Here is a 12,655-nt window from a genome sequence, read left to right on the forward strand (position 1 = left end):
TTAAAAAAAAATTATAGATTTTCGAATTTGTATTTTTTTGTAAAGAATCGATAAAAGAAAAATCTTAATGATTGAATAAAATAAGATCAGCAATCAATGAAGAGAGTTTATATTTCTAAGGTTCAAAAGTTTCTTTCCTTATGAGACAGATACATCTCACTGTTGGTTTATAGGAAAATCACCACCATATTAGATTTGACAATTCTGTCAGCTTAAAATAAATTATCAGAGTTAGATGATGAAAAAGAATTAAAAATTAGGGAACTTTTTATAAATAATAATCAGTTAAAAGGTTTGCCGAGTATCAGTTTACTACTGCTGTAGATGAAGTGTGCTTTAAAATTTTATACTTTTAGTTTGTCATTTGGTCAAAAAATTTGATAATAAAAATAATAAAATAAAGGAGATAAAATCATATTGAAGATTTATTAAAAATAGTGAAGTTACAGTACATATAAATTATTGTATCTCAATAATATTCTCATTAACTGTTAGTCCATCCATTGAAACTACGACAAGATAATATTTAACTCTAGTAAATATTTTAAAATTTTCATGATAATTCCGTCTACTAAGAAGCAAGGTACAATTAAAATTTAAGATTTATAAAAATTTTAGAAATTGTAATTTAACTACAGAAAATTTATTGGTTATTTACATGTTGCGATATGAATACCATAATCACATATTCATGTAATTTTATGTAATTTTTGAAAATGAAGATTGTTGAAACTATTTTTGGACAAAATCGACATCACGTGTTATTATTGCTTAACTATGCTAAATGCTTCATAATTTTCTATTGTAAAATTTGATGGAATACCTATATTAGGGTAAGTGGTACTACCAGCATAATAAGTCCAATTATTGGGTTTCTTGCAATATAAACTTCCCATGCTGGGCCCTTGATTATTAAAGCAATAAATAGCCTCTGCGCATTTCAGATTATTTATGGGACTCAATTTTACGGAAGAAATATCATTTCCATCTGTAAAATTAAATAAAAAACTATCTGTAGTACTCTTATTACCATTTCCACTCCAGTCAAGTGGATTATATCCTCCAATTAATTGTGTTGAGCCTTTAACTTTTGCTATCCAAATAGTAGCACCTTTATTATCACAATTTTTATGAAATGATTCCGCATTAAATCCATCCTGACCTGAACGATATAATAACTTAAATTCGTAAGGACAATTTTTACTATTGTAATATGAGGAATCTTTTTTATCAATCCATGATGCAAAAAGAGAAACATGTTCTGATTCAATTAAGGTTGAATCAAGTTTAAATTTTTGATATTTTCTTGGAGGTGCTACATTAGTTTTAAGTTTCATATTAGGAACTATATGAAATTCTAAAAGATTATGAATCAAATCTTGTGGTAAGATTTCCTTATAACAATAAACCTTGTAAAAAAAATCTGTAGGGCTAATATTATAAAACCTAATCAAAGGAATAAATCTATGTAATGATCTCTCAATCTTTGTAATATCTTCTTTGCTCCATTTTGTCGGATCATTTTTAATATTTTGTTGAGTAAAGCACCACCTTAATAAACTTTCCCAAATTTCAATTTCATCCATATTTAAATCATCCCTTTTTAATAATAATTCTAACAAAGGAGCTTTCAAATTAGTGAAATTATCAGAATTAAATAAGATTTTAGGTTCTTCACAAACTTTTTCAAGACAAAAATTCCATAAATCCGTAAATGTTTCATGTTGATAAACAATTTCAAGAATACCAGTTGGATTTTGATGTAAAAATTCAGTTTGATGATTAATCAAATATTCTTGAATATGAGAAATTAATTGTTGAATATTAAATTCATCTACTGCTATTAATAATTTCAATACATCTGGTCCTTGCAAATTTTTCAATTCAATATTTCCGCTATAAATAAACCTAAATATATATTTAAATAATTAATATTTACGGTTATAGAATAATGCTAAAATATTAATTAATTATATAAATGTTTACGTTACCTAAGAATGATGTTGAATAAATGAGGTGAAATATTTGGTTTTCTAAAAATAAATTTTCCGTCTATTTTTTCAGCCCATTCATTAGAAAATGCAGTACGAAAATATTTTGACCTAATACATAAAATATTTGAATGTGCATGAATTTCTTTAACATTTGGTTCTTCTCCAGCATAAATAATAACGTCATATCCTATTTCTGTTTCAAAAAGTTTTTCGTAATCGTTAGATAATTCTACTAAAAATTTTGACGACATTTTTTTTTTAAAGAAAATAATAAGAGGTGCAAAAAATTTAAGTTTGAAGTTTCAGCCACATGTGAATATTAATAATAATTGCCTAAATTGGGTAAATCTGTGTGACATGATTAGCGTAGCAATAAAGCATAAAGGGTTAGCTTTAATGCAGCGATCAATATATTATTTGGATATTGTATCATTAAGATGCGAAGTATCTCAATAGGTTAACGACGTGAATACAAATTTGTCCATTTTTTAACTTGAAGAAATAAATTTGATATACTACTTATTATCTTTATGACTATATTAAATAATTTACTATAAGTAAACATTATTTTTATTAATTAAATTAACGAATTTATTGTTATAGTAAGCGAAGCTATATCGTAAAATCAAAATAATAATTTTGTTATCCAGTCAATCATGTTGTGGATGATAACTGATTTACCACCAGGATACTATGTGACTTTCAGCCACATAATATAATAATATTCTGTATGTGAAATCAAGTTATCATCATATCCGAAGAGATATTTCTTATATTATCTGTATTATTTAATGAAAGTGATTGTAATAACATAAAGTGTGCATAATTATTTATAACATAATTGTAATAAGACATCATTGATATCATTAATATATTCAACATAAATTTTTTCACATGGGCTATTTTTCACGTTGAGTAATTTTAATGTAATATAAGATTATAATAAATTTTTTATAAATATGTGTATAATTATTTTTTTTACAAAACAACTCATAAGTGAATATATACAATATAACACATAATCTGGCCAATTTCCTATATCCTATTCTCCTATTTTAATATTTTCTTTGTAGATCAGGCTTTTTTTGAAGGAAAAAGTGTAATATGCAGCAGTATCTTACAATTGTAGAAAATACATCATGATAATAGAAAAACTAATGAATAGTTGAAACAATGATATTCATATGCCAGAAGGAGATTTAATCCCAATTTAACTACCCCAATAATTATACAAGCCTTAATTTAAATATATTTTTCTTTTATAAAATTAATAGGTTGAATATATAAATCATCATAATTTTTAGCTTTAATATTATATGATTTAAATTCTTCTACTTCATCCATTGAAGTAAACAAATCTTCACTATTTCCAAATAAATTTTCCAATATAGCTAAATATTCAACTCTTTTCATTTTCATAATATATTTTTTAATATATGGTAAAATATTTTCAATTTCACCTCTTGATTGATTTCTAATAACTAATTTTTTAATAAAAGTATTTTGAGAATTTTTTAAAAATATTTCAAAATCATTTGTATTAAATCTAAGACATAAACATAAATATTCTAATCTAAAAGGAAGTAATTGACCTAAATTTTGTAAAATAATTGAACTAAGACCAACAGGATGATTATGATCATATATAGAAAGATAATTAAGTGATTGATTAAAATTTTTAATTAAATCAAGTACAGAATTTAAATTATTTTTATTAAAACCAAGTAATTCAAAAAATTTAATTTTTGTACAATAATTTTTTACCAAATCAAATAATTGTTGTTTAATTTGATCACCTGTTAATGATCTAAAACCAATATTTTCTAAATAATCACCAGATTTTTGTAATAATAATTGTATTGAATCAATTTGTAATATTTCATTATTTTCTTCCATAAATAAAGATTTCAATTTAAATGGTTTAGTAAGATTAATAATTTGTTGAATAAAATCAGAATTTAATGTTAAAGAATAACAATAAAGAATATGAATAGAATCTAAAGCATTTAATTGTTGAAATACTTCATATAAAGTATTAATACCTTTAAAATTAATTTCATAAAATATGATTGTTTTTAATGTATTTAAACAATTAGAAAATTTTAAAGATGATAATAAATGATTTAATGGTAATAATGTACCATATCTATCATGTTCAAATAAAATATTTTCAAGATTTTTTTGTGAAATAATTAATTTTGATAAATCATATTTAATTAATTCATAATTAATTACACCAGAATGTCGTAAATGAAGTGATGTAATTGAATTACAATTATAATGTAAAAATTTTAAAAAAAAATTTACATTCATAATTTTTTCATTAAAATAAAATTTTAAATTTTTAATCTTATAAATGAAATTTGGATTTTGTAAAATAAATCCTAAAGCAATATTAAAATAATTACAATCCATATCAGAAAGAATATTAATTTCAAAAGTATGTAAATGTATTCCATTATTAATAAATATTTTAATTAATAATAAAAAAACAAATTTTGAAGCATTTAACCATCGATAAGAACTTGGAAATAAAGGGAAATTTGTATCTTGTGTAGAAAAGGTATTATAAGATTCAACAATTATTAAATTTTTAACCCAACCTTCAACAAAAAGCATAATATTTTGTGTATTTAAACATTTTATAAAAGTAGGATAATTAAATAATGTATCTGATAGAATTAAATAATTATTAATTCCATATTCTTTTAATTGTGCTTTATCATTTTCATTTAAATAATGAAAATAAATTTCAATAAAACGATTATTTTTAGAAGGATTTGAAAATGGATCTTCCCATAATATTGGTATTGCGAAACGACACCATATTCTATTTACTAGGATACATGAATGTAACGTTGAAAAATCATTCCGAAAATGATTAATAATTTTACCCATTAATTCAGGTAAATTTCCAGAAAATATTTTTGAACATGACATTTTTTGCAAAGGAATAGAAAAGGGGGGGATTATTAATAAAAATTCAAAAAAAAGGTAATTTTTAAGTTTTTCCGGAATTGTGATACCGATGATGTCGCACAATTTTGCAATTATGTTGATTGTTTAAAAAGTGTGTGCTCACGTGTTCTCACAAATAAGGCGATCATTATCTTAAAACTCGTTTAAATAGCTTTGGTCAATGTATGATATAAATGGTTCGATTTATTACATACATGATACAATTGATACATGTTATACAGTAATTCGAATAACAGTCAAAATAATGTGAAAAGTGGATCAGTTTCTAAAATTAAAAGAATAATAAGGATATTATTTAATGATATATTTATAATATATTAATAGTTTTTATAAATAATATGCATATTAATAACAGGCTATTGAAATTTTGATATATATTTTATAACCAAATAAAAAAAAATCCAAATCAAAAGATATTATTTTTCTGACTCAAAACGTGAGCTGTTGTATTGTTTTAGTCTGAGAAGTTTCTGGAAATTTTTTTCCATTTTGATGATATTTCCTGGACCTTTCTTCGTAATAATAATGACATTAAAATAAATTGAATGATAAATATTCACTCTAGTTTTGATTAAAGTACAAATCAAGTAACTTATAATTCTTTATAACCATACTTCTGAATTCAATATATTAGTTACTCATATTAATAACTCATAACCTGCCAATAATTCTTTTTAAATTCTGTCGCAAGTGTGTCAAGGCTAAATAAACTACAAAATTTTAAAAAACTGATTAAATATTAAGGAAAAACTTTAAAAATCCATTTTCATGTAAAATTTAATAAGGTGTTGTATATATTATTATTAAAAATTCGTATGAATATTCCATAACTTGACAATAAGAAATTTTTTTATTTAACCAGTTATCCTTTTTTTCGTAAACATTGAATTTTATTAGTGATACCAACGTCAAGTTCATATAGGTTACGCAATATAATAACAGTTTGTATAGCAGATTCGATGTTTGGTTCAAGTATTAACCAGTACCCGTGATTTATGTTACACAATAAAGCCAATTACAAATATTAGTTAACCTGTTAGCGTAATAAACGTATTTCTTTTATTAATATATATTATGATAAATATAATTTTGCCAGATTTTAAACAATACTTATCTAGCTTTGGAATTAATATAGAAAGTATAGACATTCAAAGATAATTGCCGATAGATTACAATATGATCTAAAGAATTTTACTATTAATTAAATAAACAACAAAAATTTTTAAGATGTTTTTTTTTAAAAAAATATAATTCATTAAGTATACTGTATAATTTCTTTTCATCCTCATATAAAATTTCTACATCACTATACTTTGGATTACATATTAATAATCTTACGTCATCTTCTCCTAATGAATATCCTCTCATCATTTTTCCTTTAGGAAAAAAAAAATATTTTGTAATCATTTCAGTACTTCCATTTAAGGATATTCTTATGGTTGGTTACAATAATATTAGATTTGTCGATTTTAGTAAATCCGATAAAGTAACTGCGGTTAATAAATTAGTAAATAAACAATTAAAAAAATTACGTCGCTTTCTTCGATGTATGAGATCTAAAATAGAAAGATTAATTTTTTGTTTTCATGAATTAGGCTATCAAAATGTTTACATCATATTTACATTATGAAACATTTAGCTAATCACAAGATTTTAGACTTATAACATTCTTAAGTAATCTTGAATCCTTGATAAATTATTATAGTAAGAATTTCATGTTTTGTTCACGTGGTTCGATCGATTAAGAAAAAAGAAAAATAATAATAGAATTAATATAAATTTCGTACGTAAACATATTTTTTGAACGAATTTAGTCTCGATCTACTAAAAAGATTCTTTTAAATTCCCAAACTCTTGTTGTTAGCTAAAGAATAATGACGTAAAAATTTTTATTTTATAATTCACAATTAAATATCTTTTAACGAGGTTGAACCAGGATATCATAATAATGATGTCACTGGATAAAGCTTTGATAGTAAATTATTCCATGCTGATACTTCCGGATATTTTGTACTATTGACCGTAAAAGCACAAGTTCTTTTATTCATATCTAAGTGAACTGTAATTTTTGTGCCATCTCCGAATAATGGACAATAATTTTTTATATAATTGCCAGAATTACAACAATAATAACCACCGTAACTTAATACCCATTCAGTAGATTGAGTTCCTGCAAAAGTTTCATAATTAAAATTTTCTGATGAACGTACTCCAACCCAAGCATATGTACAATTTTTCTCAACAATAACATCCCATTCAAAAATTCTTTTACTTCCTAGTATCATTTTCGCCCTAACACTATGCCATAATAATAATTAAGGTTACTTAGAACATAGTATACAATTTTTCCATAATATTCAATGATAAGTTTTGATCCATGTCCAACTCATCCCAAACGTAATAATTAGAACAATTTGATATTTGCGCTCTTCGAATATAATTTGTCTTAAAATTACTTGACCTTACTTTTTGCCAATAAACAGCTAAAATTATGGGTCAATGATGTCGGTCAAACTTGTCCCTCGATTCTTCTGAATCAATAAATTTAACTAAAGGCTCAAATACTTTATGATGATCGGCAATAAATTTATTTTCATTTTGGGTTTTCTATTGGTTTTGTTTCTAAGGTTCTGTTTCATAAGGTCATTATACCAATATGCATCATTAGAAGCTTGCTTTGCTGCAAGGATAGCACAATATTGAAAAACTTTATTTTTTTATTACTTGTAATATCAGCGCTTGAATATTTTATATTTCGTAACGTAAAATATTAATCAAATGAATGGTTTATAAATAATTTTTTATTGTAAAATACTAAAGCGTCGTTACAGAATTACTTTTACAATAATATTTTATAATAATTTATAATATCTTTATTTAATAATTGAAAAGTCCCATAAAAAATATAGAGGATTGAATTATTTAAATTACAAACTAAGAATCTTTTTTTTTACTACTCTAATCTTAGTGTTTAAATAATTTCAAAATAAGATAATAAATATTAAAAAAAGAATTTGTTTTCAAATTAATTGAAAATTAATTTGAAATCCATCTAAAGAAATAATTACATTAGTAAATAAATATATTTTATTATTTTAATTTTATTAAAAAAAATATTTAAATTATAAACAAACCATCGGGAGTTTTATCTTTTTCTTCTGAATGAAGATTTGGATTATCTTGTACTTCATCTATTATATAAATAAGATAAATTAGAATAATAATGCTTGATCATTAGGCCGTTCCAACTTGATTATTTGTTTAACGTCCACCACCCCCCTCTATTTTTTTAAAAATTTGAGATCTAATAAACACATATTATTAAATACCCCCTCTATTTTTGAAAAAATTTAAAAGCTAATAAACATATAATGATAAATAATCCCTTCTGAAATTTTCAAATTTTCCTATGTTTATTTATTTAGTTTGTTTAACTTAAGCCCCCCTCCCCCCTTAATTTTTTCAAAAGGCCTGGACGTTAAACAAACAATTAAGTTGCAACAGCCTTATTATAAATAATAATTTATTTTACTTACCATTAACACTAATATCTGATCGTTGCTGCATTATTTCTCTATCATGGTCATTTTGTACGTCTACTATTATAAAATAAATCAAAATTTAATAAAATATTCATTCTTATCTTCAACGAAAATTAGAATTAAATATTTTACCATTCTCCACTTTCAATTTTTTAAATAATCTGGATGATTCTTTACTATCATTTTCTAAAGTAATTAAGATATAAATTAGTATTTATTCATTATAAAACTTGAATATAAAAATAAATTACCTTTAAAATTAATTTTACCCGATTTACTAAGATTACTAGCTATAATGAAAACCAATCAATATGATATTTTATTTATATAAAAATTCAATGTTATTTTAATAAATACTTACTATTATCAGAAAGACTAAAATCATATGATCTACTGATATACAATGCTATTTTTAAATAAAAAGATTATCTCGATTTAGTTATTAATTAAAGGATTTATACAATAACATTATTAACTTTATACTGATTACCTTTTTGTTCTTCTATTATTATTTAATTAAAAAAAAAAGTTATCATTAATTATAATATTAAAGAAAAAAAATTAAATAGTTAATAAACATTAAAAAAGCATACCTTCTGTTGCATTTTTTGGTTCAGGTAGATTTTCAAATTTATGAATTTTACTTGTAAATAGTTTACTACTTAAAATATTGCTTGTTTTTTTATCTATTTTTGTTATTAATTGAGGTAATTCATTTGGATTATTTTGATAATATGATTTAATTTCTTTAATTTTTTTATAAAGTGTATTAGTATCAGGTCTTTTTAGTGGATTAGCATCCCAACATTGCTCCATTAAACTTTTATATTCCAAAGGAATTTCTGATACAATTTTTGGTCTTATACCATCAATGATATCAATTGCAAGAATATAATCATGTTCATAATTCATAAATGGAGGTTGTCCAAATGAAATTTCCCACATGAGCATTGCAATACTATAAATATCAGATCTAAAAGTATAACCTTTTCCGTTAATAACTTCAGGAGCTATATAGGGAAGATTTCCATAAATACTTGTTGATGGTTTGTCTGCAGGACCACAAAATCCAAGATCACTAATCTGCCAATTATCATTAAACTGTGAATATAATATATTTCCAGAATGCAAATCTCTATGAATTGAATTCTCTTTATGAATCCAATAAAGTGCATCAATTATTAAAAAAGTAATTTTAATCCTTTCATTCCATGTAAGTTGATTATGATTTTGTTGTAAATATTCTCTTAAATTCATATTAAACTTCATAATTACAAGTAAATAATTCCATTTGATGGATTTTGTGTTAAACCAAAACATTGAACAATCTCTGAATTTTTGTTGCTTAAAGTTAAATGCGATTTAGCCTTTAAAATAATAAATTTTATTATTAATAATTAAATTTTAAATTTTAAGTTCTTTAAATATTTTTAACTTACAAACCTCTTCAAACCAACTTTGGCTTGCATTTTCAACATTTTTTAATTCTTTAAGTATTACAGCATGAGTTCCTAATCTTATTAATTGTTGCTTCTTAGAATCCCATTCATCATATTTTCCATCAATCCAATATGCTGTATAAATATCTGAGAATCCACCTTTTGTCAGATATTTAATATTTTCTAAATTATTATATGGGATCCATTCAATAATACCATCTGGCGTAAATGTTTCCATTTGACAACTTTTTATTAAATTATCAATAACATTATTTCCAGAAGTCCAATTTGAAAAATTATATTTTAAATAATTTCGAACACAATATTCACAATATAATGTAGCTAAACATTTTTGGTTACAATTTTCACAAACTCTTCTTATTCCTTCATTATAAAAAATTTTATTTCGGTCATAATTTTTATTCATTATTCTTATTGCTTCAGTTTTTTCTTCTTCTGTAAGAGAATTATCAGCAAGAACGAATTGTTTACGAAATTCGTATTGTTCATGAAAGTCAACGTAAATATTATAATCAATTGATGTAAATGATCTAATAAGTACTGCTCGTATTAATTTTTTCCGAATATTAGACATTTTTGTAAAAAAACAAATTATTTTTTAATAATGCAAAAAAAAAAATAAAGTCTCAATAGACGGTTAAACAAATAAGTTGTGCAACCACCAAAATTTTAATATTGTCTACTAACCTGCCTGTCATGTGCTGCATTGTAAACAAAATGATGATCATCTGATCATACAAAAAAATATATCACTACCGACAACTTGGATCTTCTATTATTTCTTTTGATGTTAAAAACTACAAAGGTACAAATGACGTTAAAGTTAAGCTATTGTAGACTAGAATTATTTTCTGAAAATTTAATTTTTTTAAAAAAAAAACAATTTTAACAAATCATTATAGGACTCGAAAAATGGAAACACCTTTAAATTCATAGTAAAATAAATTTTTAATTGCTCATATTTGTAATGATGATTGGCAAATTGATGTTTAAATGAGCCAAATTTGAAGATTCGAATGAAAAAGTCAAAATCAAAAATTCAATTTTGATTATAAAGTTTTATTTGCATAATATTTCGAAATTATAATACAATAACATATTTTTCAGGCAAAATTTATTGCCTTTTTCGCGACATAATGAGCTTGTAAAAATTAAAATTCAACTTATTTTTTTTACTCAATGAAATTTTTTTAAAAAAAAATTCAGAGATTATTTTTTAATTAATGGATATTGTACGGTGGTATTTATATTGGTTAACGTCACTACGTTAACCAATATAAATACCACCGTACAATATCTATGTTATCGTACGGCTAATGCAGATCATGTTCGAATAAACTATTAATATTCGATATTGTACGCAAATAAACTATCGATATTTAATATTGTACGCAAATAAACTATTGATATCAATATTGACACTATATACAGATCACACTATATAGTTAACAATATCAGGTGATCTTCATTTTAATAGTGATAGTCCTTGTAATTGGTTGTTATGCTAATCGTGCTATCCTGGAAAGGAAGGAAAATTTTACTAATTTGGTTAGCTCTTATGCGCTAAGTATAGGGTACGTTTTTATATTATTGATATTGATATTGATATTGATATTGTATTGAATTGATATTGAATTGATATTGAGTTGATATTGAGTTCAATATTACGAACAATGGTCGTTTATATAAAAAAAAAAAAATTAATCATGATCTGCAGCATGATCCGAATTGGTTGATCAAAAATCAAGAGCTAACCATATATTGACATCAAGGAATTATAAATTGTCAATTTGGCTGGCCAAAAATCTGGGAGCTAACTACATATTAACATCAAGGAAATATTTATTATTCGTACAGTATACATTGTTCAAGGAGGCTAATTTTTGGGATTAATTATAATAGGAATTGAAGGAAATTAAATATATAACATTCTTAAATGAACCTGATCAAATATAAAAAAAAAATATGTCTGAATTTTATTAAAATATACATATATCCAAATTATACAAAAAATATATATATCCAAACATATATATATATCTGAATTTTAATATATATACCCGAATTTATTAAATTTATTCATTAAAAAACATTATACGAGTTTATTTATTAAAAAAAGCATTATACAAATTTAGTAATTATTAAAAAAACATTATACAAATTTAATTATTAAAATATATATTACATGAATTGATTTATTAAGAAAAATTATATATCCGAATTTATTAAATTTATTTATTAAAAAAATATTTATTAGTAAAAAATTATAATTAAAAATATAATACAAACTTAATTATTAAAAACATTATATGAATTTAATTATTAAAGAAAAATTATATGAATTTTCTTATTAAAATATATATTACATGAATTGATTTATAAAAAAAATTATATATTACATGAATTGATTTATTAAAAACATAATATGTGGACATAGAATCATCCAAATTTGATTTGAAATATCCTACAATATTAAGTTTTAATCATGTGAAATAAATTTTATTTAATTATTTTATTTTGGTTAGAAAGTAGAAACGAAAAAATTTTTTTAAAAAAAATTGTTTTTTATAAATTCTTCTTTTAAGGCCAATTACAAGATTATTAATCAAAACGTAAAAAACAAATTAAAATATTTCAGATGAAAAAAAAAATAAAATAAATTATTTATTTATTTCAAATT

At 22.9% G+C, this 12,655-nt stretch overlaps 3 protein-coding genes across 3 annotated transcripts; all 3 read right to left on the reverse strand.

Annotated features, from left to right (window-relative positions):
• Positions 1–3,236: 3,236 nt before the first annotated feature.
• Positions 3,237–4,934, reverse strand: OCT59_000296 (uncharacterized protein; the record flags this gene model as incomplete). Its single annotated transcript, XM_025332297.2, has 1 exon — positions 3,237–4,934. One exon carries the CDS (start codon positions 4,932–4,934, stop codon positions 3,237–3,239), a length of 1,698 nt encoding a protein of 565 aa, XP_025174058.1.
• A 1,979-nt stretch (positions 4,935–6,913) lies between these two features.
• Positions 6,914–7,258, reverse strand: OCT59_000297 (uncharacterized protein; the record flags this gene model as incomplete). The annotated part of the gene is made up of 1 exon (XM_025311190.1): positions 6,914–7,258. The coding sequence occupies one exon, from the start codon at positions 7,256–7,258 to the stop codon at positions 6,914–6,916; it is 345 nt and encodes a 114-aa protein (XP_025174057.1).
• Positions 7,259–7,993: 735 nt separating this feature from the next.
• OCT59_000298 (uncharacterized protein) lies at positions 7,994–8,984 on the reverse strand (the record flags this gene model as incomplete). Its single annotated transcript, XM_066138742.1, has 7 exons — positions 7,994–8,025; positions 8,108–8,164; positions 8,510–8,572; positions 8,648–8,701; positions 8,767–8,805; positions 8,877–8,908; positions 8,977–8,984. The coding sequence occupies 7 exons, from the start codon at positions 8,982–8,984 to the stop codon at positions 7,994–7,996; spliced, it is 285 nt and encodes a 94-aa protein (XP_065988209.1).
• Between the last annotated feature and the right edge of the window lie 3,671 nt (positions 8,985–12,655).

The sequence above is a fragment of the Rhizophagus irregularis genome, chromosome 1 (assembly GCF_026210795.1).
Source record: "Rhizophagus irregularis chromosome 1, complete sequence".
Taxonomy (NCBI): Eukaryota; Fungi; Glomeromycota; class Glomeromycetes; order Glomerales; family Glomeraceae; genus Rhizophagus; species Rhizophagus irregularis.